Genomic DNA, 26,715 nt, shown 5'->3' on the forward strand with positions numbered 1-26,715 from the left:
ATAACACAAATAAATGAAAACATAATCAAAAAATAATAAATAAAAAATACGAGGAAAAAAACATTTATTATGTTATTATTATACATGATTTATATAGCGCCAACAGTTTGCACTACGCTTTACAAAATGAAGAAAATGTTAAATAAAAATGAAATGTGATAAATAAAAAATTTAAATATAAAAATTTAAAAAATACATCCATAAAAATAGAAAATAAACAAACGAAAATGATAGAGTTGCCCCTTATCCATCCCATCAGCTGCAGCAGTAGCCCGTGTCGGACCGTACCACCCACAAATGGGGGAGCCCCGCTGTCACGCCCCCCTCTGTTTTCACACACTCGAGGCCTCCACTACAGGAAAGCTTCTTCGACGTCTCGGTAAACACTGTGTGAACACCCCCATGCGGACGGGGAATGGTATGACCTAACAATGCAGTTTGAAGAGCCATTGCCTTCTCGGACTATACCACATTTGCAAAAACGGGGTGATTATTTTAATTTCAGTGTAAAACGACTACTTATGAGCGGTAGCGTTGCGGTTATAACGTATTAGAACGCCATTACACGGGTGGGGCCTGAGCCGTTTTGACAAAACGAAACATTCCAGAACAAAAACATCGCGTTATTACACCCCTCCAGGTCACAATGGAACATTCTAACACCACAGCGTGACGATGACCGCCATGACAGGAACGTACCATGTCTATAGAGTGTGTTTTAAGAACATGTAAGAATTTCATGACGAGGTATTAAAAAAAAAAACAACGTATATTTTAGTTTTTATGGTTGTAAAACCGTGAGCTGTCGGTATTTTTTTGGGCAGAAAAGCGAAAAGCGCCTCCTGCCCCCCCACTGATTTAATAAATGGTATCGCTCGACAACAGAGCCAGTGATGACGGGAGATACCATGTGTGAATAGAGGGGAGTCCGGTTTTATGAAGGGGGTCTGGGTGGCGGTGAGAAGCGGGGTCGCCGCCCGCAGTCGGTGGTAGAAGGTTTGTTATTGGTGGAATGAAGGCAGCGGGCGGTGTGTGTGTCGGGATGGGAAGGCGGGGAATGAAGTGAAGCTCCCCCTATGTCCGGGCGCAGTGGTCGGTTCCTGTGAAGCCCCGCCTCCTGTGTGGGAGGAGTTGTTGTTGTTGCTGAGCGGAGTGCTGGCCGCAGGCGGCGCTCTCCGGGTTGTGTGTGTGTGTGTCTGATGGCTCTGTGCGGGGGTGTGGGAGCCTCGTCCCTCCCCAGCGAGCTGGTAGTTCATATCTTCTCCTTCCTGCCGGCCCCGGACCGGCTCCGGGCCTCCCTGGCCTGTTCTCACTGGAGGGAATGTCTCTTCTACCCGGCTCTGTGGCCGGAACTCCGCCTCAGCCTGCGCCTCTCCCTGGCCGAGCGGCCGCGCCTCGATTTCCTCCTGCGGAGGTGCGGCGGCTTCGTGCGGGAGCTGCGGGTGGAGTTCGCTGCCGATAATTACCTGGCCGTGGGCGCCGAGAGCAGCGGAGGGGCCGGGGGAGCTTCACCGCCCTCCACCGACCAGCAGGGGGAGCCGCACCTGTCCGAGAGATGGGCTGACGTCATCAGGACCTACCTGGAGCTGGTCCAGTGTGTGCTGAGCAGTATCCGGGGCAACAGGTGAGGACACGCCCCCTGACCCCTCCTCCGTTCCATAGGGATGTGTAGGAATGACACGCCCCCTCAATCATGGTCCCACCTCTCCCATAGGGATGTGTAGGAAGGACACGCCCCCTCAACCATGGCCCCACCTCCCCCATAGGGTTGTATCTGGGCACGCCCCCCTCCATCATGGGCATGCCTCCCCATAGGGATGGGGACACGCTCCTCCATCATGGTCCCACCTCTCCCATAGGGATGTGTAGGAAGGACACGCCCCCTCAATCATGGCCCCACCTCCCCTATAGGGTTGTATCTGGGCACGCCCCCCTCCATCATGGGCATGCCTCCCCATAGGGATGTAAAGGTGGGGACACGCCCCTCCATCATGGTCCCACCTCTCCCATAGGGATGGGGACACGCCCCTCCATCATGGTCCCACCTCTCCCATAGGGATGTTTAGGTGAGGACGCTCCCCCTTCAATCATGGTCCCACCTCCTCCCATAGGGATGTATATGAAGAGGGCACGCCCCCCTCAATTACTACCCTGCCTCCCCGATAGGGTTGTATCTGGGCAGCAGATGAAGACACGCCCCCACTCTTCCATAGGGATGTATAGGTGTGGACATGCCCCCTCAATTATAACCCCGTCTTCCCCATAGGGATGTATAGTGTGGACACGCCCCTCAGTCATAACCCCGCCTCCCCCATAGGTATGTATAGTGTGGACACGCCCCCTCAGTCATAACCCCGCCTCCTCCATAGGGATGTATTTGGGCTTCAGATGAAGACAAGTCCACTCTACCCAGTCCCGACTCCACCCCCCATAGGGATGCCTCTTACCTGGTCCTGACCCCTCCTCCCCCTATAGGGATGAATAAGAAAACAGATGAGGACATGCCCACTTACCCTGAACTGACCCCGCCTCCCCCGTAGGGATGTATAGGTGAGGACACACACCCTCCATCATGGGCACGCCTCCCCCATACTGATGTATTGGGACAGCAGATAAGGACACACCCCCACACAGTTGTGAACCCGCCTCCCCCCATAGGGACGCCCCTTACCTGGTCCTGAGCCCTCCTCCCCCATAGAGATGTATCAGGGCAGCAGATAAGGACACACCCCCTTACCCGGTCCTGATCCCACCTCCCTCCCATAGGGACGCCCCTTACCTGGTCCAGACCCCTCCTCTCCTATAGAGATGTATCGGGGGTAGCAAATAAGGACACACCTCCTTACCCAGTCCTGATCCCGCCTCCCCCATAGGGACGCCCCTTACCTGGTCCAGACCCCTCCTCCCCCATAGAGATGTATCGGGGTAGCAGATCAGGACACACCTTATCCGGTCCTGATCCCGCCTCCCCCCATAGGGAGACCCCTTACCTGGTCCAGACCCCTCCTCCCCCATAGAGATGTATCGGGGTAGCAGATCAGGACACCCCTCCTTACCCAGTCCTGACCCCACCTCCCTCCCATAGGGACGCCCCTTACCTGGTCCAGACCCCTCCCTCTCCTATAGAGATGTATCAGGGCAGCAGATAAGGACACACCTTATCCGGTCCTGATCCCGCCTCCCCCCATAGGGACACCCCTTACCTGGTCCAGACCCCTCCTCTCCTATAGAGATGTATCGGGGTAGCAAATAAGGACACACCTTATCCGGTCCTGATCCCGCCTCCCCCTATAGGCACACCCCTTACCTGGTCCAGACCCCTCCTCCCCCATAGAGATCAGGGTGGATAAAAATCAAGGATTTTTTTTTATTTATTTTTTTGGGATTTAAATCATATTTTTGAGATTTTTATCCAATTTATTTTAATAAAATGCATTTGGAGTAAATATCTCTCCTAAATCTAGTTTTCTATTTAGAATACATTAATCATTGTTCAGCATGAAATGGAGCTTAGTTAAGTAGCGTGAGGCTGAATATTCTGCAGAATCTACCTTTAATGAATCCAAACTCTGCCAGCTGAGATAACAACATGCACTGCATTGCTGCATTCACACAATATCACAGTGACCAGGAGATAAAACAACGTTCAGGAATATTCCTTCATCCCATTGTTTTGCAAATCTATGTACACTACAAACTGTATGATTGAATGGGTTCTGATATCGCTGTTTTACTAACCTGACAGCTTATTATTCTAAATGGGAAACCTTCACTTTGTTTGCAAATATTAAAGATTCTAACTACCAGTAAGAATTACATTTAAGGCTAGGTTCACACTGCTGCGAATTCAAAATCGCGGTAAAATGCGCAATTTTGGCCGCAATTTAATGTAAATCGCGGCCCGAAATCGCAAAAAGTAGTACAGGAACTACTTTTTGAAATCGCAGATGCGGCGTCGCACTGATTAGGACAGTGCCATTGCCGACAATTGCCGCCGATTTGAGATGCGATTTGACATGTCAAATCGCATCTCAAATCGTTCCAAATCGTACCCAGTGTGAACCAGGGCTAAAGAGCACCTGTCATTTCAGATCCATAATGGCAGCGCCTGTTAGCAAGTGTCCAATCACCTGCTGCCGCCACGTCCCTCACCTTGTCGTGTCACTGCTGCATCACATCTTGCAGGAAGATTCCTCAGACGTGCTTCCCATTGGTCAGCAGTCACATGGCATGAGCATTACGACGAACACTCACCCCAGGGCTGTGTATTGTGTGGTATGGTGTGCAGAGCAGGATCTAGAGCAGTGGTTCTCAACCTTCTAGTGCCGTGACCCCTGGATAACATTTCCCAAGTTGTGGGGACCCCTAACAGTAAAATTAGTTTCGTAGCGTGGGTTGGTTTCTTGTTCTTTCTCTTATTCTTTCTCTCCTTTTTTCTTTGTGCCTCCCCCTCTTCCCTCTCCCTTCCATGTATTCTCTATTCCTTCTCTTACTCCTTGTTGGGGGGGTTGAGTGGCAGTGCTGGGGGGAGTTCTGGTCAGCAAACTTGGGTGTTCCTGATGAAGGTCATCTACTGATCTGAGAACGGGAGTGGGGATTTTTAATGACAACTATAATCACAGGTAGTGTTACTCACTGTGTCTCCAGCTTTGCTCTGTCTCGTAGCAGTGACACCTATGCTAAAATCAGGAGATGGGGTCTCCTTCAGCCCCTCCCACTTCACATTCCTCACCAGTCAGCTGACCTCTAGTGTCTGCCCCCCTAGCCTTGCCATGAACTCAATGGGTGGCTGCGAAGAGGCTAATTGGGCGGCCGCGGGCTCCAGGAACAGCCCAGCTGTGCGGCAGAAAAAGTCTGGGAGAGTGGTGCGGGCTTCAGGAACAGCCCAGGATTTGGCGAACCCTGGCAAATCATCATTCGACCACCGAGGGGGTCCCGACCTCCAGGTTGTGAACCACTGCTCTAGAGGGATGGGCGGAATATTTGGTGTTCCTTCAACTTTTTTCCAAAAAAGAAAGAGGAACTCCAAATATCCCTCTTGAACCCGTGCTGGCGGTGTAGCCCTCCATACAATGTAATACTCGGCCCCAGAGTGAGTACCTATCAAAATGCTTGAAATAGCAAGTGCTCATCAGTCAGCGAGACCATGTGACTACACTTGACCAATGAGATCTGCGTCTTTCTTCTACGTCGCCTTACCAAAGAAGCCACCTCAGATGTAATGTTTGACCAATAAATGATTGCCATTGCAACCATTACAATGGATACTCCCTCCTGGGCTGTGTACTTGCCAATATAGCAAAAGCTTGGGGCATCATGCCGTTGGTTTACAAATTGGTGGCCAGGCTATTTGAAGTTGGTTCACCATTTGTTTCATGAAAAGGTAAACTTACACCCCATTCACACCTCTGCGACAAAACGCCGGGCGCTCGTGCCGCTGGAGGGGAGAATTCCCATTGCTGTCTATGAGATGGTTCACATCTCAGACGCCTGCCGCCTGAAAAAAAGTCCCGGACCCTTTTTTTTTAGACGGCATTGGCGTTCGGCCATACAAAGCAATGGGAAGGATTTGTAAAAAAAAAAAGTTACACTATTCGCGGCAAAATACGCGGTGTACGCGGCGTTACTTGTCGCGGAGGTGTGAATGCAGCCTTACCCTTTAAGCCCTCACTGGACTCCACCTGTATGAACAACTTAAAGAACGCCAGGAATGAGATTAGTTTGAACTTTTACTTTGGATCAAACCAACAAAGCAGATGCCACCTCCGTATGGCTGACGGTAAAGCCTGTAGTCCAATGTTGTAGAGTATGCTTGGTTCAGGAAGCAGCCTCCTCTTTTGTTGGGTCCATGAGATGTTTCTTCTCTGTGTACTAAATGTAGAGCCTCACACCTCCGCCACTCAGGTGAATATAAGATGCTCTCTGGCTGAGGTGGAGAGGAGGGGTGGATGGCATCACAATGGGTGGCACCCAGATAATTTATTTGAGCCAAGGTGCCCTACGGTAAATATTTGAACTAATCTTGGAGTTCTTTCTGTACGGAGATTCTTGGCTTTTTTTACCTCTAGTCCTATAAGCCAGAGGGACCCCCTTACCTGGTATAGCGGCTGCTGTCCAATGATCAGTGTATTGTATGGGGCCACCTCTGATACTTTGTATCACTATGTCAGTGTGGTAGCCATGCTGTGGATAGGCTTACTCCTCATCAGAGTTTTGGTTTCCCCAAATTCACGACCTCGTCTTGTTTTTGCGCCAATGGCACCCTATGGGTAGATTTAGACATGCCTCGAAATCTCTTTCCTCTGAAGCCTGGATCTGCGTTAGGATTGCACTTCTGAGGCTGTTGACAGGCACCAAGCATTAGTGCAAAACGCGTCGGCTGTGTGTTCTTGCTGTGGCTTGTAGTGCTTTTCTCCTTTTTTTTTTTTTTTTTTTTTTTTTTTTTTAGGAGTGTGGCTGTCCAAATACTACTTTCCATTAGTGAGGAAGTGATGCGACTCTTCCTCCCCGCCTGTTCTAACCCCCATGTTGGGTAAACTCCATTGGTGCCAAGTAGTATTGCACTGATACACAAGTACTAGTGCGAATTAGGGTTGTCCCGATACCACTTTTTTAGGACTGAGTACAAGTACCGATACTTTTTTTTTATGTACTCGCCGATACTGATTACCGATACTTTTTTTAAAAGTGTCCCCAAATGCAGCCATGTCCCCCACATAATGCAGCCATGTCCCCCACATAATGCAGCCATGTCCCCCACATAATGCAGCCATGTTGTCCCCCACATAATGCAGCCATGTTGTCCCCCACATAATGCAGCCATGTTGTCCCCCACATAATGCAGCCATGTTGTCCCCCACATAATGCAGCCATGTTGTCCCCCACATAATGCAGCCATGTTGTCCCCCACATAATGCAGCCATGTTGTCCCCCACATAATGCAGCCATGTTGTCCCCCACATACAGCCATGTTGTCCCCCACATTCCAGCCAAGTTGTCCCCCACATTCCAGCCACGTTGTCCCCCATACCTTGATGCCGCCGTTAATCAGCGTGCGGGGAACAGCTTTCGTTTGAATAGCTGTATCCCCGCCGCGTATAGACACTCCCCCTTGCGTGGGATTGGACAGATCATCCGTCCAATCCCGCGCAAAGGGGGAGTGTCTATACGCGGCGGGGATACAGCTATTCAAACGAAAGCTGTTCCCCGCACGCTGATTAACGGCGGCGTTGGCGGCGGCGGGGGGGGGGGGGAAACAAGTATTCTATTCTAGTATCGGGGGTATTTGCGGGAGTACGAGTACTCCCGCAAATACTCGGTATCGGTCCCGATACTGGTATCGGTATCGGGACAACCCTAGTGCGAATGTTCCGATACCTTTGCGGTGCGATTTGAGCCCATCTATTTAGTATGGCCTCAAGTTGCACTACAAAGGTATGGGTACCCTGTATTGGCCAGTAATTAACCAAAAAATCTCCTAAATGATATCAGTGCAACCCTAGTGACAAGTGTTGCACCCACGGCACGTAAGGGCGGGTGACAAAACCCCCCCCTTCCTGCAGGTACAGCGTGTATTGTTCCCATAGCAACAAGCAGCAGTTAATGACGCATGGTGAGGTTTCCCGCGTGATGCTATGCAGTGGTTGGTGCCGTATAAAGCAGCTAGTCTCCCGGGTAATGTAGGGTGTTGGGGGAACTCCAACAGAACGGGAGCATGCTTGCAGCATTTATTCCCAAACCCATCCCCCGTGGTCTTATGGTTCCCGGACGGATCAGAACAATCCCAGGACAAATCAATAGGTCATTAACCACTTGCCGACCACCTACCTGGGAATGTAAGATATGACTTCAAATACCGGGGTCATTGCTGCAGCCAGATGCTATAACCCCAGTATCTTTTTTTTTTTTTTTTCTTTTCTTTTCTGTCAGTTCCTGGTCATTCTTGAGCTTACCAGAGTGGTCGGTAAGCCTGGAAACCGATACTTGTTGGCCGGAAGTCTAATGACGACAAGATGGCTGCCACTCGGCTCAATGCCCTTGGAGGACTGGAGTGACATCTGACGTCCCTTCTGGTTCTCGGGCATAAACCAGGGATATTTTTTTATTCAACTCCAAAGTGTTAACTTTAATGATAAAGAAAAGATAAAGAAAATACCTCATTCTTTCCATAAAGAGGACCTGTCATCTTTCACATTATATAAAGAAAAAAATTAGGGAAACTATTGTGTTTGAAAGACCGCTGCACAAATATCGTGTGACATAAAATATTACAAGGATTCCCATTTTATTCTTTAGGGCAATGATGGCGAACCTTGGCACCCCAGATGTTTTGGAACTACATTTCCCATGATGCTCAGCTACTCTGCAGAGTGAAGGAGCATCATGGGAAATGTAGTTCCAAAACATCTGGGGTGCCAAGGTTCGCCATCACTGCTCTAGGGTCTCTGCAAAAATATATCTATAGATTTACACAGGATCTCGCACCCCTCACATTTGTGTAAATATTTTATTCTATCTTTTCATGTGTCAACACTGAAGAAATTACACTTTGCTACAATAGCCTTAAAAAAAAAAAAAGCATTTAAAGAAAAATTTTGGGCCAATTTTGTTGTTGGGCAGATTACAAAACACAAATTGCCGCAAAAACACATTACATGCTTTTCTGCAGCTTCTCCATTAAAGTATATTGAACAAAAAAAAAAATAGCACAGTTTTGCGCTTAAAAAGGTCCTTGCCCTTTCCAAATACGCAGCAGCTGAAAAAAAACTCATGGATGTGATCGTGTCCCATAGGAAAACATGTAAATGAACTGTAGTGTGTTTCTGCAAAAAGCACCAAAAAAACAGAGGTGTGACCCCGGCCTGAGATGTTTAGTAACATAATGAGGTTAAAAAAACAAAAATAAGTGCAAAAAGAGCAAATAATCGCTACTGTAAGGGGTTCATTTTTTTTTACTGTGGGACAGTGAAAGTAATATTTACAGTAGCGATTTGCTTTTTTGTACTATAAAGGGCTCATTTTAGTTTTTTAACCCCATTATGTTACTGGCCGATTAATAGATTATGAAAATTGTAATCAATTAATTTATTTCATAATCGATTAGTTGTTTCGGCCCTATATATATATTAGGGTTGTCCCGATACCAGTATCGGGACCGATACAGAGTATTTGCGGGAGTACTTGTACTCCCGCAAATGCCCCCGATGCCTAAATAGAATACTTGCCCCCCCGCCGCCGCCGCCTTAATCAGCGTGCGGGTAAGATTACAGGCAGCTTTCGTTTGAATAGTTGTAATCCCCGCCGTGCCGTGTATAGACACTCCCCCTTGCTCGGGATTGGACGGATCTGTCCAATCCCGAGAAAGGGGAGTGTCTATACACGGCGCGGCGGGGATTACAACTATTCAAACGAAAGCTGCCTGTAATGCACGCTGATTAACGCTGCAGCAGCGGCGGCATCATCATCTACTCGGTATGGGGGACATGGCTGGATATATGTGGGGGGGGACATGGCTGGATATATGTGGGGGGACATGGCTGGATATATGTGGGGGGGGACATGGCTGGATATATATGGTGGGGGACATGGCTGGATATATGTGGTGGGGGACATGGCTGGATATATGTGGGGGGGACATGGCTGGATATATGTGGGGGGGGACATGGCTGGATATATGTGGGGGGGGACATGGCTGGATATATGTGGGGGGGACATGGCTGGATATATGTGGGGGGGGGACATGGCTGGATATATGTGGGGGGGGGGACATGGCTGGATATATGTGGGGGGGGGGACATGGCTGGATATATGTGGGGGGGGGGGACATGGCTGGATATATGTGGGGGGGGGACATGGCTGGATGTATGTGGGGGGGGGACATGGCTGGATGTATGTGGGGGGGGACATGGCTGGATGTATGTGGGGGGGGACATGGCTGGATATATGTGGTGGGGGACATGGCTGGATATATGTGGGGGGGGGGCATGGCTGCAATATATGTGGGGGGACATGGCTGCAATATATGTGGGGGGGACATGGCTGCAATATATGTGGGGGGGACATGGCTGCAATATATGTGGGGGGGACATGGCTGCAATATATGTGGGGGGACATGGCTGCAATATATGTGGGGGGACATGGCTGCAATATATGTGGGGCTTCTCTTTTCGCTGTTCAGTCACATGGTGGGACTGCGGAGGAGACCTGTCGGTGAAACTGCAGCAGACTAAGATCAGGTTCCAAATGGCAAATACAGCCCATCTAGACCTCCTACTCCTCCACCAGACTGATGCCCACTCATCGAGGTATTTTGATACCGGCATTACTTTTCCCGAGAGCCCACCCACTGCTCGCATCAGGGCTCCCCAATCTTCCCTGCATGTTGCTTGTGCAGCCTGGGTTTTCGGCGCTGGCATTCCTTATTGGAGTAACATGTTCTTCCCTCTACAGGAACCTTCAAAAGCTGAGCCTTGTTGGAGACATCAGTATTTTGCAGCAGAATGGCGCTGTCACCAGCCCGTATTTAAATAAAGTGGATCCCGGGAGCAAGAAGGTCCGACAGTAAGTGTGTGCGCTGGGGGTGTGACAGCCGGGTATGCGGCCCTATCACAGGAGGTGCTCACTATTGGTTTTATATGCTGTATACTATGACTGGTGACGTTTTTGACTAAAATGGCATTTTAGTCAAGACTAATGCCGCTTACAGACGATCGGTAATTCCAACAACAAAGCCGTGGATTTTTTTTTTTTCGACGGATGTTGGTTTTAAACTTGTCTTGCATACACACGGTCACACAAATGTGCCAAGAACGCGGTCACGTACGACGCCACTATTAAAGGGAAGTTCAATACCAGTCGTGTTAGAAGTTTTTCTAACACGTTTGCGCTTTTTAGCCTTGTGCTTTTCAGTCCGTTACAGCGCAACGAATGTGCCATCTCCATTACGAACGCTAGTTTTACCAGAATGAGCGCTTCCGTCTTGTACTTGATTCAGAGCATGCGTGGAATTTTGTGCGTCAGAATTGGTTTACGCACGATCGTAAACCAGCTCTCAAATTTTTGTTGACGGAAATTCCGACAGCAAATGTCCGATGGAGCCTACACGCGGTCGGAATATCAGACCAAAAGCTCACATCAAACATGTGTTGTAGGAAATTCCGACCGTGTGTACGCGGCATAAAACAAAATCAAAATTTGATGTCACAATTAACACTGGTGCCTACACACGAAAAACGTTGATTGCGATGTTGCATACAGTGGGGGGAAATTATTTGCTCCCCTGCGGATTGTGTACGTTTGCCCACTTACAAAGAAATGAATGAAGAAGGCACATGTACAATTTTTATCATGGATGTATTTTAAATGATAGGGACAGAATGTCAACCAAAAATCCAGAAAAAAAACACAATGGCCCAGATTCAAGAAGCACTTGCGCCCGCGCAACCATAGTTGCGCGGCGCAAGTGCTTACTTGCTCCGGTGTAACGAGTGCTCCTGATTCAGGAACCTCGTTACACCGACTGCAGCCTAGGATGTGACAGACATAAGCCTCCTTATGCCTTCACATCCCAGGCTGCATTCTTGCGTTGGCCGCTAGGGGGCGCGGCCTTTGTGATCGGCGTATAGTATGCAAATTGCATACTACCACCGATTCACAAAAGTTGCGCGGGCCCTGCGTACGCAAGGTACGGAGTTTCCGTACGGCGCCTTTAGCATAAGGCTGCTCCTGCTAATAGCAGGCGCAGCCAATGCTAAAGTATAGCTGCGCTTCCCGCTCGCGACGTTCAAATTTTACGTCGTTTACGTAAGTGAACCGTGAATGGCGCTGGACGCCATTCACGTTCACTTAGAAGCAAATGACGTCCTTGCGACGTCATTTGCCGCAATGCACGTCGGGAAAGTTTCCCGACGGAGCATGCGCTGTTCGCTCGGCGCGGGAGCGCGCCTAATTTAAATGATTCCCGCCCCCGGCGGGATCATTTACATTAGGCAGCCTTGCGCCCGGCTGTTTAGCATATTGCCCGCGCAATTTACGGAGCAACTGCTCTGTGAATCGCGGGCAAAGCGCAATATTTGCGTGGGCGCAGAGAAAAATATTTGCTCTTTGCCCACGCAAATATTGCGCGATTCTACCTGAATCTGGGCCAATATAAATGGAAAATTAATAAAGGAAGGAAGGGTACCTAAAGAACCCAGGGACTTTTAAAGCGGGGGTTCACCCTAAAAAAAAACATATTTTTTTGTCTACGATGCCATCCAGCATACTAGCGTCAGCTACAGTATGCCTTTATTTTATTTTTTTGCGCTGTACTCAGTTTAATCCAGTCGTTTTGTTTCAGACTCCCTGCGGGGAAAGGCGTTCCTATGAAGAGGAGAACATGATTGACGTCCGGCTATGGCGCGTCACGCTTCCCGAAAATACCTGAAATAGGACTTTGCTCTTCACGGCGCCTGCGCAGTCAGCTCCTAGTCTGTGTGCAGGCGCCGTGAAGAGCCGAGTCCTACTCCGGTTATTTTCGGGAAGCGTGACGCGCCATAGCCGGCCGTCAATCATGTTCCCCTCTTCATAGGAACACCTACTCCCCGCGGGGAGTCTGAAACGAAACTTCTGGATTAAACTGTGAGTACAGCGCAAAAAAATAAAATAAAGGCATACTGTAGCTGACGCTAGTATGCTGGATGGCATGGTAGAAAGTTGTTTTTTAGGGTGAACCCCCGCTTTAAGATGGTGCTACATAGAAAAATAACAAGGGAATATAGAAAAATAGAAAATAATTTTATTTTTACAGATAATAAATATATATATAAAAACCATCAGTCAAGATGAAAAGAATACATGATCTCCAACGACATTATAGGAAGACCAATTGAAGCATTGACTTGTATACTTGCTCGACATGTTTCACTCTAGAGAGCTTTCTCAGGAGCTTTTGGACAGGCAATGCTAGGCATCAAAAGAACAAATAATTCAATTTAATCTATAAGTACATTAAATAACAATATAGATGCAGAAAATGACTGCATAACATTATATTGGAGTATATAAGAAATACATCATTTGGGTTAATACAGAAAGTGTTTGCTCAATACCTAAATGCAACAGAAATTGGCGCCAGTAAAACTTACCATACATAGATGGAATTCCCGTTTTATAAAGAAAAATGGATGAAAAAATGTATATATGTGAGCCAACACCTAGACGGCCGCCGTATAGTGGAAACCCAGATCTCAAAGGGCACCGAAAGACTAAATCGGGGCCATAGCATATCAAACAGCCTAAAAATAAATAAAATAAAACAAATATGTAACTGACAATAATTGAGGTGTATAGGACCAATATACAGGTAAAAAATGAATCTCATGAATACCTGACAGGTACGAATAGTTCAATAGAACCAATGCAATTAACCAAAAGAAAGAATGAATTGGTGAAGGGAGATATACATGGAGTTCTAGTTCAGGTATCTGGTATTTGATCCTCTTCCAACCAACAATAATTCTCCCCCCCACAGACTGGCTACAGTAGGTGCTCATGTGGTACACAGATTAGTCCTGTCAATGTAAGAAGGTACTCCTAACGCCAACCCGTTATGTGTATAAAAGACACCCCTCTCCAGAATCTTTCTTCCATTCAAACCTCACCATCATGGCCAACACCAAAGATCTGTCAAAGGACGTTGGGGATAAGATTGTAGACCTGCACAAGGCTGGAATGGGCTACAAGACCATCAGCAAGAAGCTTGGTGAGAAGGAGACAACTGTTGGAGAGATTATTCACAGATGGAAGAAATACAAAATAACCATCAATCGCCCTCGGTCTGACGCTCCATACAAGATTTCACCTCGTGGGGTGAGGATGGTCATGAGAAAAGTAAGGGGTCAGCCCAGAACTACACTGGAGGAGCTTGGGAATGATCTCAAGGCAGTTGGGACCACAGTCGCCAAACAAACCATTGGTAACACAATACACTGCCATGGATGGAAATCCTGCAACACCCGCAAGGTTCCCCTCCTCAAGAAGGCCCGTCTGAAGTTTGCCAATGAACATCTAAATGATTCAGAGAAGGATTGGGAGAAGGTGCTGTGGTCAGATGAGGCCAAAATTTAGCTTTTTGGCATTAACTCATCTTGCTGTGTTTGGAACTATGACCCTAAGAACACCATCCCTACAGTTAAGCATGGAGGTGGAAACGTGATGCTTTGGGGCCGTTTCTCTGGTAAAGGTACAGGCCAACTTTGCCGCATTGAGGGGCCAATGGACGGGGCCATGTATTGTAAAATCTTGGATGAGAACCTTCTTTCCTCAACCAGAACACTGAAGATGGGTCTTCCAGCATGACAATGACCCAAAGCATACCGCCAAAGCCAACAAAGTAGTGCCTCAAGAAGAAGCACATTAAGGTCATGGAGTGGCCTAGCCAGTCTCCAGACCTTAATCCTATAGAAAGTTTATGGAGGAGCTGAAACTTCGAGTTGCCAAGCGACAGCCAAGAAACCTTAAAGGGGTGGTTCCACCTATCTAGCAACCTAACCTTAAACACATGGGCACATTTCTTCTAAAAACAGTTCGCCATCGACAATTTTTTTAAAGGTTTCATTACCTTTCTTTCGGCTCTGAGAAGCCTGCACTTCCGGGTCTGTCTCAGTGGCGGTGGGCGTGTCTTATTTTCTTCCAGGATAGCCGCTATGCTTCCTGGGAAAGCAGCGTCACCTAGCATCACGATTTCTTGCAGAGAAATCTCTGCAGTATGTTCTGTTTAGTTTGAAGGGGGCGAGTCCTTTTCAGCACGCTGCGCCGTTGTCCTAGTAACTGTGCAGTGTTGACGGCGCGCCCGCCGTCAACACTGCGCATTCTCGGGATAGAGCGGTGAATGCTGGTAGTACAGCATTCGCCGCAAACCCGGAAGACACGGACGTCAGACTGCCAGGGCTTCAGACTGCCAGGAGCTAAGATGGAAACGTCATTTTATAAAATTCACTTTTTTATGATTCATGAATGACGGTGCTTAGGTTAATGGGATGGGTGAGTACATTTTTGTACACTATGCAAGCGGGAGAAAGGTGTTTTTTTTTCAAAAAAAAAAAAAGAAATTCGGGGGAACCACCCCTTTAAGGATTTAGAGAAGATCGGCAAAGAAGAGTGGACCAAAATCCCTTTTGAGATGTGTGGAAAACTGATCACCAACTACAAGAAACGTCTGACCTCTGTGATTGCCAACAAGGGATTCTCCACCAACTACAGAGTCATGTTTTGCTTGGGGATCAAATACGTATTTTACTCCCTGAACTGCAACTTAATTTATAACATTTGTATTGTGTTTTTTTTCTGGATTTTTGGTTGATGTTCTCTGTCTATCATATAAAATACACCTATGATACAAATTCTAGACCCTTCATTTCTTTGTAAGTGGGCAAATTTACACAATCTGCAGGGGATCAAATCATTATTTTCCCCACTGTATTGTTGCGGTGAGAGCAATCTTTTAGCACAAGACTTCCTCTAACACTGAACTGATCACCCATGGGGGGCTTGGAAAACCTTTTCCTAAAGAAAATATAGGGGAGATTGTCATTTCATGGGCACACCTCATTTTAAGTTTTGATGTATTTGGGTGTCTATTTACTCGGTGCAACTTCAACTTATATTATAATTTATTGTGTTTGTGTGCCCCAAAATTAAAGTTGTTTAGTTAAAAAATAATCTTCTCCTTTTGGCTAGAGTAAAGGGAAGGTTATAACCCCATGTAGGGTTTATTTTTGCATTCTTTGTCCCATTAGGGAGATTTCTCTTCACTTCCCGTGCCACAGCCAAAACAGTAAATGGGAGGAAATCCCTGCAAATTTAAAGGCATTCCTTGGGGCACCCCCAGATCACCATAACTAGTGCCCCCAAGATTTCCCTTCTATTATTTTTCTGGGGATAACCTGGAATTTGGGGTTTTATTTTTTTACTTTTAACGGAAAGCAAAACGGAGAGGGTGAATCTCCCTAACGGGAGCATAGACAGCAATACAAACCTGACAGGCATTCTAATCCCTCTCTACATAAAAAGGGTTTTGCCTTTAGCTCTACTTTAAGGGTTTGGGGGTGTATATGTATATATATATATATATATATATATATATATATATATATATATATATATATATATATATATATATATATATATATATATATAAAAAATTTTTTTTTACACTTTTTAGTTAAAAAAGTGTTTTTTGTCTCACATATTGTTTAGACGAGTTCTCTTTTTATTGAGTCTTTTTAGACCCCTGATGTCTCACCTGACCTCCATTGAAGATAATGGAGCACTGATTACACTTCTTTTTAGCTTCTTCCCCGGCCACAGCGGCAGAGGCAAGTGACAGCTGAACTCGGAAGTGATGTAATGCATGTCACTTCCGGGTTCTTACTATGTTGGAGAAATCTGCAAACGGCCATTTGCTGGTCTCTGTCCCGTCTACCCCAGCGGCACCTGTGATGCCGGTCCCAGGGCTGCAGAAAGTTCCAGAGGTGTGTGGAAGCAGTCCTTCTTCTGACAGCTGACAACTGGCCAGGTTTTGCGATTCGGCACTGCGTCGCTTTAACAGACAATTGCGCGGTCGTGCGACGTGGCTCCCAAACAAAATTGGCGTCCTTTTTTTCCCCCACAAATAGAGCTTTCTTTTGGTGGTATTTGATCACCTCTGCGGTTTTTAATTTTTGTGCTATAAACAAAAATAGAGCGACAATTTTGAAAAAAATTCTATATTTTTTACTTTTTGCTATAATAAATATCCCCCAAAAACATATATAAAAAAAAAAATTTCCTCAGTTTAGACCGATACGTATTCTTCTACCTATTTTTGGTAAAAAAAAATCGCAATAAGCGTTTATTGATTGGTTTGCTCAAGATTTATAGCGTTTACAAAATAGGGGATAGTTTTATTGCATTTTTATAAATTTTTTTTTTTTTACTACTAATGGTGGCGATCAGCGATTTTTTTTTTTTTTTTTTTTTTTTTTTTTTTTTTTTTCGTGACTGCAACATTATGGCGGACACTTTTGACACATTTTTGGGACCATTGTCATTTTCACAGCAAAAAATGCATTTAAATTGCATTGTTTATTGTGAAAATGACAGTTGTAGTTTGGGAGTTAACCACAGGGGGCGCTGTAGGGGTTGCCGTGTTTACATACGGCTCTCCCCGTTCTTTAGCTCCGGGGAGCGATCGCAACGGGGCGGCTATAAACGAATAGCCGCGCCGTCGTCCCGTATCGCTCCCCGCGGGTTACCGACCGCCCCCGATCAGACCCCCGACCCGTGGAAAGGCGGGGACGTACATGTACGCCCATATGCCTGTACGTGCCATTCTGTGGACGTACATGCGGCGGGCGTTAACCAGTTAATTGTTGGAAGCGTATTGGCTGCCATGCACAACTGCACCTGATTTTGCACTCTCCAGATTTAGTAAATCAAACTCAACGTGTGTAAAACCCATTTCTGTTGACTTATCCCATACGTCGGTGACAGTGACTGACGTATGTCATACGTAAGCAGCAGTGGAGGGTGGTTCAGGGACGGTACCTTTTTGTCTGAAGGTCATTAAATTGGTGGTTTTGTCTTTGCAGCATCCAGCAGCTCTTCGAGGAGATTTTGGCGAACAGCCGGCAGTTGAAGTGGCTGTCTTGCGGGTTCATGCTTGAGATAGTCACCCCCACCTCCTTGGCCTCCCTGTCCAATCCAGTCGCCAGCACCTTAGAACATGTCAGTTTATTGGATAACCACTCTCCTGCCAGCATCACCTTGATCACCGCCGTGGAGTTGGAGCGCTTCGTCAACCTGCGCTCCCTGGCCCTGGACTTCTGCGACTTCACGGCGGAAATGGCCAGGGTGTTGGCCAACAACAACCACGTGCCTTTGCATCGACTGTCCCTCCTGGTTCACAGCACTTCCCTGAAGAGCAAAACCCTGGATAAGATGCCGGACGACGAGGACTGGAAGGCCCTGACCCAGAACAGCACCAACCTCCGGGTCTACATGATGGCGTTCGATGTCAAAAGTGACGACATGCTCCGGATTTTGAAGCCCAGCATACCCCTGGAGCGGATTCACTTCGACAGCTACATCACCTGCGTGACCGGGGCCGTGGTAGACCTCATATCCCGGCAGTACGACGCATTCCTGACCCACTTCATCCTGATGAATGATGTCAACGACATGTCCGGTTTTCCAGATCTCAGCGACAGTAGGAATGAAGATCCGTTGGTTCTGTTGGCTTGGAGGTGCATGCGGCTGTCCATGCTGGCTATTCACGGTGAGGAAATAATATGGCTTGCATTCAAAACTGTGTGTATGTGTGTGTGTATCTATGTAAAATTATGTTCTACATCCTGAGTCTGCTGCTTCTATGGATGTAAACAATCTATGAATGGAGGATGGGTAGACAATAAGTTTGCCCCCTCCATTTATCGATCGCATAAAAAAAAAAATGCAGGAGGCAGAAGAATATCCCCTGTGGGTATCCAGTATCCCCTGTGGTCTCCTTTTTAGCTTTTCCCCATAACTGACTTGCCAAGCTTTGTTCTGCAAGATCGACACTAGGGGTGCAACGGATCAAAAAACTTGCGGTTCGGATCGTTCCTCGGATCAGGAGTCACGGATCGGATCATTTTTCGGATCGGCAAAAAAAAAAAAAAAATCTCCCCCACTGTAATATCCACATCTCCTCCTCCCCCCCCCCCCCCCCCACCAACTATAGTACCCCCTTGGTGCAGACCCCCCCCCCCCTCCTCTTAGTACAGTGACCCCCCCCTCCTCTTAGTACAGTGACCCCCCCCCCCCTCCTCTTAGTACAGTGACCCCCCCCCCTCCTCTTAGTACAGAGACCCCCCCTCCTCTTAGTACAGTGACCCCCCCCCTCCTCTTAGGACAGTGACCCCCCCCCCCCTCTTCTCAGGACAGTGACCCCCCCCTCTTTTCAGGACAGTGACCCCCCCCCCCTCTTCTCAGGACAGTGACCCTTCCACCCCCAGCTAGTACCGACAGACGAGCGGCGTGTCCCACGAGTGCGGGCTCCTCTGTGGGTGTAAACAGAGGAGGGCCGCCGCCGGGTGTACCAAGATGGCCGCGCCTCCGGAGCTTGGCCGAAGCCGCGGTCTTTCCTAATGTTACGGCGGCGGCTCCGGAGCTAGGCCGAAGCCGCGGCCTTTCCTAGCGTTATGGTCGCGGCTCCGGAGGTAGGCCGAAGCCGCGGTCATAACATTAGGAAAGGCTGCGGCTTCGGCCTAGCTCCGGAAGCCGTGGCAATCCACGGATCACAGTGTGTTCCGATCCGAAGGGGGTGACCCATTCGGATCACGGATCAACTGTGATCCGTTGCACCCCTAATCTTGTCTGTAGAGGCAGGTCTTTGCCTCCTCGTGTCAGAGCCTCCAGCAAGGAGAACGGCAAACAGCACAGTAGTGATATTGCCAAATCTCCCGAGACATACCTTTTTTCTACAGGCGATCCGACCTCCAGCAGTGGAAGCTCTGATCCCATGCTGAGCTGTCAGCTGCGGCTTCGCTGTGTGGGCGGGTGCAGAGGACACATCCATCAACGGAAGCCCCATAGTAACTCTATGGGTGACGTCACCTCCTATTAATTTCACAACCGTTGTTGGGCGTGTACTCGGCAGAGCTTTCGTTGCTGGAGATCGGGTTGGATCGCCTGCAGAAAAGGTATGTATGCTAGTTTTTTTTCTTTACTGGGCTAGAGAGATTAGTATTAGAATGTTGGTGGCTATAAATGCAGGGATTTTGGACAATTTTATGCTCCCAATTTTCTGGGAACAGTTTGGGGACGGCCCCTTCCTGTTCAGACATGACTGCGCACCAGTACACAAAGCAAGGTCCATAAAGACATAGATGAGTGCGTTTGGGGTGGAAGAACTTGACTGGCCTGCACAAAGTCCTGACCTTAACCCGATAGAACACCTTTGGCATGAATTAGAGTGGAGACTGCGAGCCAGGCCTTCTCCTCTGACCTCACACATGTATTTCTGGAAGAATGGTGTAACATTTCCATAGAGCAGGGCTCGACAAATCCCGGTCGCCATGGCGACTAGAAATAGCGTCCTGGCGACTTGGCTTAGAAGGTGGGCAACAAAAAAAAAATTTTGTTCCATAGGACCGGCGCTCCGCGGAGTCGCCTAAAACATCCTGCTCGCCGCGATCCTGGGAAAAGGCCACGAGCAGCCTTTTCCCAGGATTGCTGCGGCCAGGATGTTTTAGGTGAGGCCGCGGCTTCGGGCCCCCATCTCCCCTGCCGCTCGATCGCGGGGGGCCGTGATGTCCGGTAATTGAGGCCGCGGCCTTGTGAAGTCCCCAGCTCTTCCTTGTGTGAGCTGGCGCCATTACAAGTTAAACAGCAATTCTAATGTCATTTTTCACTATTTTCACTGCCATCTTCTTCCCTCTAATTAGAACCCCCAAACATTATATATATTTTGTATCCTAAGACCCTAGAGAATAAAATGGCGATCGTTGCAATACTTTCTGTCACGCCGTATTTGCGCAGCGGTCTTACAAGCGCACTTTTTTGGGAAAAAATTACCTTTTTTAATAAAAAAATAAGACATCAGTAAAGTTATCCCAATTTTTTTTAATATTATGAAAGATAATGTTACGCCGAGTAAATTCATACCCAACATGTCACGCTTCAAAATTGCGTCCGCTCGTGGAATGCCGACAAACTTTTACCCTTTAAAATCTTTATAGGCGACGTTTAAAAAAATCTACAGGTTGCATGTTTTGAGTTAGAGGAGGCCTAGGGCTAGAATTATTGCTCTCGCTCTACCAATCGCAGGGATGCCTCACATGTGTGGTTTGAATACTGTTTACCTATGCGGGCGCTGCTCACGTATGTGTTCGCTTCTGCGCGCAAGCTCGTCGGGACGGGGTGCGTTTTCTGGCTCCTAACTTTTTAAGCTGGCTCTTAGATTCCAAGCAAATTTGTCAAACCCTGCTATAGAGACACTCCTAAACCTTGTGGACGGCCTTCCCAGAAGAGTTGAAACTGTAAAGGGCGGGCCAACTCAATATTGAACCCTATAGACTAAGACTGGGAGGCCATTAAAGTTTGTGTGTGTGTGTGTGTAAAGGCAGGAGTCTCAATACTTTTGTCGATATAGTGCAGGGATATGCAATTAACAGACCTCCAGTTGTTGCAAAACTACAAGTCCCATCATGCCTCTGCCTCTGGGTGTCATGATTGTGGCTGTGAGTCTTGCTATGCCTCATGGGACTTGTAGTTCTGCAACTGCTGGAGGTCCGCTAATTGCATATCCCTGATATAGTGTATATGAGAGAAGAGTCAGAATTGGCCTTGGTGGGAAGAGGTTAAGACTTGACATGTTTGGTATCTATTTACTCGACACAAGCTCATCTTTTACCAAAAAAAAGGATATAATACATTAAACTTTATTTTACTGAATTTTTTTCCTGAAAATGCTTTTGATAAATAACCGTGCAAATATAATCTTTCCCCGAGAGGCAAGTGATTAATGCAGCATTTAGTAGAGTGTGGGGGGAGAGGTGAAAGTTGTGTCCCATACAGGCTCGGGGGCCCCCCCTGCAGAGAGTTGCTGGGTGTTGGGTTGCATCATGAAGCGGCGCGGATACAGCTGCTGGGCTCAGGGTTCTCATTGTCTCAACTGGCAGCTGACCGCACATTCTGCATAGAAAATGCTGTCTGTGTGCGATATTCTGCAGCACATACAAAAGGCTTTGTGGCCTGAGATTGTGTATGGGGAGGAGGGGGGAACCCAACCAAACGTGATAAAGGGTTAAAGCGGAACTCCGGATTTAGCAAATTAACTATGTCGGTTGTGTGTCTTGAATCTCGTGTGCTTTGTTGTGTGTGTGTGTGTGTGTGTTCCAGATCTGTGCAGTAATCCAGTGTGAGACTTCCTGTAATAAAGACCGATCACTGCTGATCTCTCTCCTTGTGTAGGGTGACTGGTCTTGTCTCCACCCCCTCCTGTAATTTACTGTAGTGGGTGGAGACTGGTGAGCCCCTCCCACAGCTCTGCTCTCCTTGTGCAGGGTGACTGGTCTTGTCTCCACCCCCTCCTGTAATTTTATTGTAGTGGGTGGAGACTGGTGAGCCCCTCCCACAGCTCTGCCCTCCTTGTGTAGGGTGACCGGTCTGGTCTTCGCCCCTCCCACAGCTCTGCTCTCTCTCTCCTTGTGCAGGGTGACCGTTCTTGACTCCTGGATCATACTGCTACCTACAGGAAGATTTTGACACTGGCCTACAGCCCCCCCTGCTCACTAAAGGTCCGGTCCTGACTGCATCATGTGCCTCCTAAAGGTCCTGACACTGATGGCCTGAAATTCGCCCTCTGTCTGTGCCATCTTTGGGATCTTCCTCGGCTCCAGGGTCCTCTCCATGAATCTCTCTAGAGGAAAAGCAGACCTTGGTGTCCCGGGGATGATCCTGCCTCTCCACTCCTCCTCCCTTCCTCCCGTCCTTTTATAGCAGGGCTCGACAAATCCCGGGCGCAATTTTTTGTGAGCTGGCTCCATCTGGTCGTGAGCCGTTGATATTACAAGTTAAGCATTACAAGTTAAACAGCAATTCTAATGTAATTTTTCACTATTTTCACTGCCATATTCTTCCCTCTAATTAGAACCCCCAAACATTTTTTACCACTTCCCTACCGCTGGACGTCATATGACGTCCTGAACATTCTGGGGGGGATATCTGAATGATGGGGGCAGCTACAGGCATCATTCAGATATCAATCTTTGCAGTCGACAATTCTGTGCACCATAAGAACAATCATAGTGGCAGTTCCATCGCTTGATCGTTCTTATTGGCGACGGGAGAGGACACCCCCCTCCCGCCGCCATCCGGGCTCTCCCGTGCCGTAGTGGCCCAGGGAACGAATCGGCCGGCGACAGATTACGATCATAGAGATTTTCGGTGACCAAATGGTCACCAGTCATCTCTATGACCGTCGGAGGACGGGCGCGCCGTTATGATGTCACACCTGGGTTCCCAGAAAGTAAACAAAGCCGTGATCGTGGCTGTCGGCATGAGATCGGTGAACTTTTTCCCGATCTCATGCTTTCCAGTCTGGAGGAGAGATGTGAGGTCTTATTGACCCTGCATCTCTCCATAAAGAGGACCTGTCACACACTATTCCTATTACAAGGGATGTTTACAGTCCTTGTAATAGGAATAAAAGGGATAAAAAAAAGTGTAAAACGCCCCTGTCCCCGGTAGCTCGCGCTCAGAAGCGAACGCACACGCAAGTCCTGCCCACATATGTAAACCCTGTTCAAACCACACATGTGACATCTCGCCGCAGGCGTTGGAGTGAGAGCAACAATTCTAGCACTAGACCTCCTCTGTAACTCTAAACTGGTAACCTGTAAAAAATTAAAGCATCGCATATGGAGATTTTTAAGTACTGAAGTTTGGCGCCATTCCATGAGTGTGCGCAATTTTAAAGAGTGACATGTGGGGTATCAATTTACTCGGCATAACATCTTTCACATTATACAAACAAATTGGGCTAACTTTACTGTTTTATTTAATTCATGAAGCCGTTTCTTTTCCCCAAAAAAGCGTTTGAAAAATTATTGCGCAAATACAGCGAGATAAAAAGTTGCAATGACCGCCATTTTATTCCCTAGGGTGTCTGCTAAAGAAATATATATAATTTTTTGGGGGTTCGGAGTAATTTTCTAGCAAAGAATTAGGATTTCTACATGAAGGAGAGAAGTGCGAGAATAGACCCGGTAGGGAAGTGGTTAAAGCGGAGGTTCACCCTCAAACTGAACTTTCTATCATTTATGCAGCCTTAATAAATGCCTCCAGCGTTGTCATTTTTTTTCAAATCGGTACCCTGACCTGTATTCAGCCGCACTTCCGAGTCTTCTTCCCTGCGGGGAGTGGGCGCGTCGCTCCTTTTCCCCCGACGACTCGAGGCGTAATGGTCGCAAGGTCTCCTGGGAGTGACGTTTCAACACTCACAGGAGACCATTCGGAATAGCTAGGCGTGTATTCTCGCGCTAGCTCGAGTGTCACGGGAAGCGGGTCACGTGACTCACAAAGCGAGTCATGTGTCAAGGAATCCAGGAAGTGTTTGCTTGTGGGATTCAAAATGCCCACAAGCAAGATGGAAAAGCACAGGAGTATTTTTTATAAGTTCTTCTTTTTTACGAAAACGGAGTGGACGGACGTACGAGCGGCTAGCAGGTGAGTAGTACCTAGCTAGCTATATTACCATGCATTGCACATTAAAAAAAAAAAAAAAAAAAAAGCAAAACCTGCGGAACCTTCACTTTAACCACTTCCATACCGGGCACTTATACACCTTCCTGCCCAGACCAATTTTTAGCTTTCAGTGCTGTTGCACTTTGAATGACAATTGCGCGGTCATGCTACACTGTACCCAAACTAAATTTTTATAATTTTGCACCCACAAATAGAGCTTTCTTTTGGTGGTATTTGATCACCTCTGGGATTTTTATTTTCTGCAAAAAAATGACCAAAAATTTAGAAAAGTTTTTTTTTTGTTTCTGTTATAAAACATTGTAAATAAGTACGTTTTCTCCTTCACTGATGGTATTGCACTGATGGTACTGCACTGACGGGCACTGATAAGGCGGCACTGATGGGCAGTGATGACGTGGCACTGATGTGGTGGCATTGATGGGCACGGATAGGCGGCACGGCTGGACACGGATAGGCGGCACGGCTGGGCACGGATAGGCGGCATGGATGGGCGTAGATGGGCACTATCGTATGTGTTGTACTAATGGATGCCAATCAGTGCCAAACAATGCCTGCCAATCAGTGATGCCCATTGTGGGCACTGATTGGCATCCATTGCGGCACTGATTGGCATCCATTTTTTGTGTCCTCATCCCTGGTGGTCTAGGGTGGCATACCTTTTTTTTTTTTTTTATCCCTGGTGGTCCAGTGGGCGTCCCTGGTGTCCAGTGGGCATCCTCGGGGGGGCTGTGCTGATAATCGATCAGCCAACCCCCCCCCCCCCCCCCGTCACAGGAGCAGCAGATCGGCTCTCCTCTACTCGCTAGTGAGGAAAAGCCGATTACCGGCTTTTCCTGTTTACATCGTGATCAGCCGTGATTGGACACGGCTGATCACATGGTAAAGAGTCTCCGTGAGACTCTTTACCTTGATCGGTGTTGCGGGGTGTCAGACTGACACTCTGCAACAACGATCGCCGCGATGTGCGCCCCCGAGGGTGCACAGCGGCTCAAAATCCTGACGTCCACTCAGGATTCTACAACCACTTTGCCGACGTCAATTTGTCATTGGTGGGCGGCAAGTGGTTAAACCAGAAGTGCCAGAAAAGGCCTGGTCCAAGTCAGTTGACTTTTTGGACCACTGAGCGCTGAAGACTTCCTATAATCTCGGTGAATAACATGTTGTCTCCTCATTTCCGCAGGCTACACCGTATGGGCACACAACCTCATAGCAATCGCTCGTCTCCGGGGGCCAGACCTAAAAGTCCTGGAGGTCACAGAGGAGAGCATAGACTTTGACCAAAGCGAGCTGGCCGACCAAGATGTGGATCCAGTGCACAACCTGATAGAACAGGTATCGATCGGATTAGCACGACCTTGGCAGGCGGTCATGGACATTGAACTGCTCAGCGTCTTCACCGAACCGGCTCGCCACTTTTACAGAGAGATGCAAAACTTCAGCGAAGGCATTTAGCATTTTTATTTCTCCTAGAAGTTTCCTGTGGTTACAATATGCAAATAGGGTCTTCTAATGTTTCCTCAGTAGAGTGAGTTAACCCTTTTTGTGCTGTGTTTAATCAGTATTAGCTATATAAAAATTGTATGTGTGTATCTTACTTCTTGATGAAAAGAAGGAAAAAAAAAAAGAACAGAAAAGGAAAGTCGGATATTTGGTAATGAAGTCGAACGTGACAGTGTTCAGGGCTTTCACGGTTAAAAGTGCTCCTCTGGGGGGGGAGGGGACGTTCTTGGTCAAAACGTTTTTGGAGAGCGACCTTCTCTAGTCTACGGGGATCTTCAGCACCAGAAACTGGTGCAATGACAAACAAGAGCACTTAACGGGCTTTAGGGACTTCCTTGTGTGTCTTGTGTACGACTGCTTTGTTTATCAGACCAACATTTGGGGGGGCTGGGGGCTTGTTTCAATAGATGAAGTTTGCCTCGCTTTGTGTATAATGAACTGCATTGCTAGCAAGGCCTAGTGACTTAAAAAGACTCTAAGAAAAACCTACAAAGGGTTTCTTCCTCAGGTTGCTAACTTTTTGGTATTTGTGCTTTTTCGGTTTACCAAGTAACTTTGCATTGTGTGCTTTTCCTTCTTTTTTTTTTTTTCCTTTTTTCCTTTTTTATTTTGTCCTACCCCCAAATGCTGTGCATGGACGCCAAAATAATTTTATTTTTTAAATACTGGTGTGCCAGTGAGTGTTAAACGCACAGTCTCGTGTTCTAGAATCGTGCTTTTTACTTGGTAAAGAAAATGTTAAGCTGATGTAATGTGTATATATATTTTTTTTGTCTTTTTTTGTTTTTTCATGAAGGAAGTTCTAAAAGGTCAAATGGAGTACTGTGTGTTTAGGCTTCGTTCACACGTGCTTCAGCTTGTCTAAGGGCAAGGTAACTGAGCGTTTGCAGGGCTTTCAGCCAGCTTCGAGTAGCTTTGGTTGGCTTTGATAGGCTACGGCACTACTTG

At 47.5% G+C, this 26,715-nt stretch overlaps 1 protein-coding gene across 1 annotated transcript; it reads left to right on the top strand.

Annotated features, from left to right (window-relative positions):
• The first annotated feature begins 1,097 nt into the window (after positions 1–1,097).
• Positions 1,098–26,514, top strand: FBXO33 (F-box protein 33). The gene is made up of 4 exons (XM_040333177.1): positions 1,098–1,624; positions 10,450–10,560; positions 17,610–18,295; positions 25,448–26,514. The coding sequence occupies exons 1-4, from the start codon at positions 1,200–1,202 to the stop codon at positions 25,717–25,719; spliced, it is 1,494 nt and encodes a 497-aa protein (XP_040189111.1). The 5' UTR covers positions 1,098–1,199; the 3' UTR covers positions 25,720–26,514.
• Positions 26,515–26,715: the final 201 nt, after the last annotated feature.

This window comes from Rana temporaria, chromosome 13, assembly GCF_905171775.1.
Source record: "Rana temporaria chromosome 13, aRanTem1.1, whole genome shotgun sequence".
Lineage (NCBI taxonomy): Eukaryota > Metazoa > Chordata > Amphibia > Anura > Ranidae > Rana > Rana temporaria.

What these genes read in the sequence shown, in the direction of transcription:
- FBXO33 (XM_040333177.1), top strand. Translation starts at nt 1,200, where the DNA reads ATGGCTCTGTGCGGGGGTGTGGGAGCCTCGTCCCTCCCCAGCGAGCTG. An exon ending in AGCAGTATCCGGGGCAACAG is followed by an intron (nt 1,625 to 10,449) that starts GTGAGGACACGC and finishes TTCCCTCTACAG; the next exon opens with GAACCTTCAAAAGCTGAGCC. An exon ending in GGGAGCAAGAAGGTCCGACA is followed by an intron (nt 10,561 to 17,609) that starts GTAAGTGTGTGC and finishes TTGTCTTTGCAG; the next exon opens with CATCCAGCAGCTCTTCGAGG.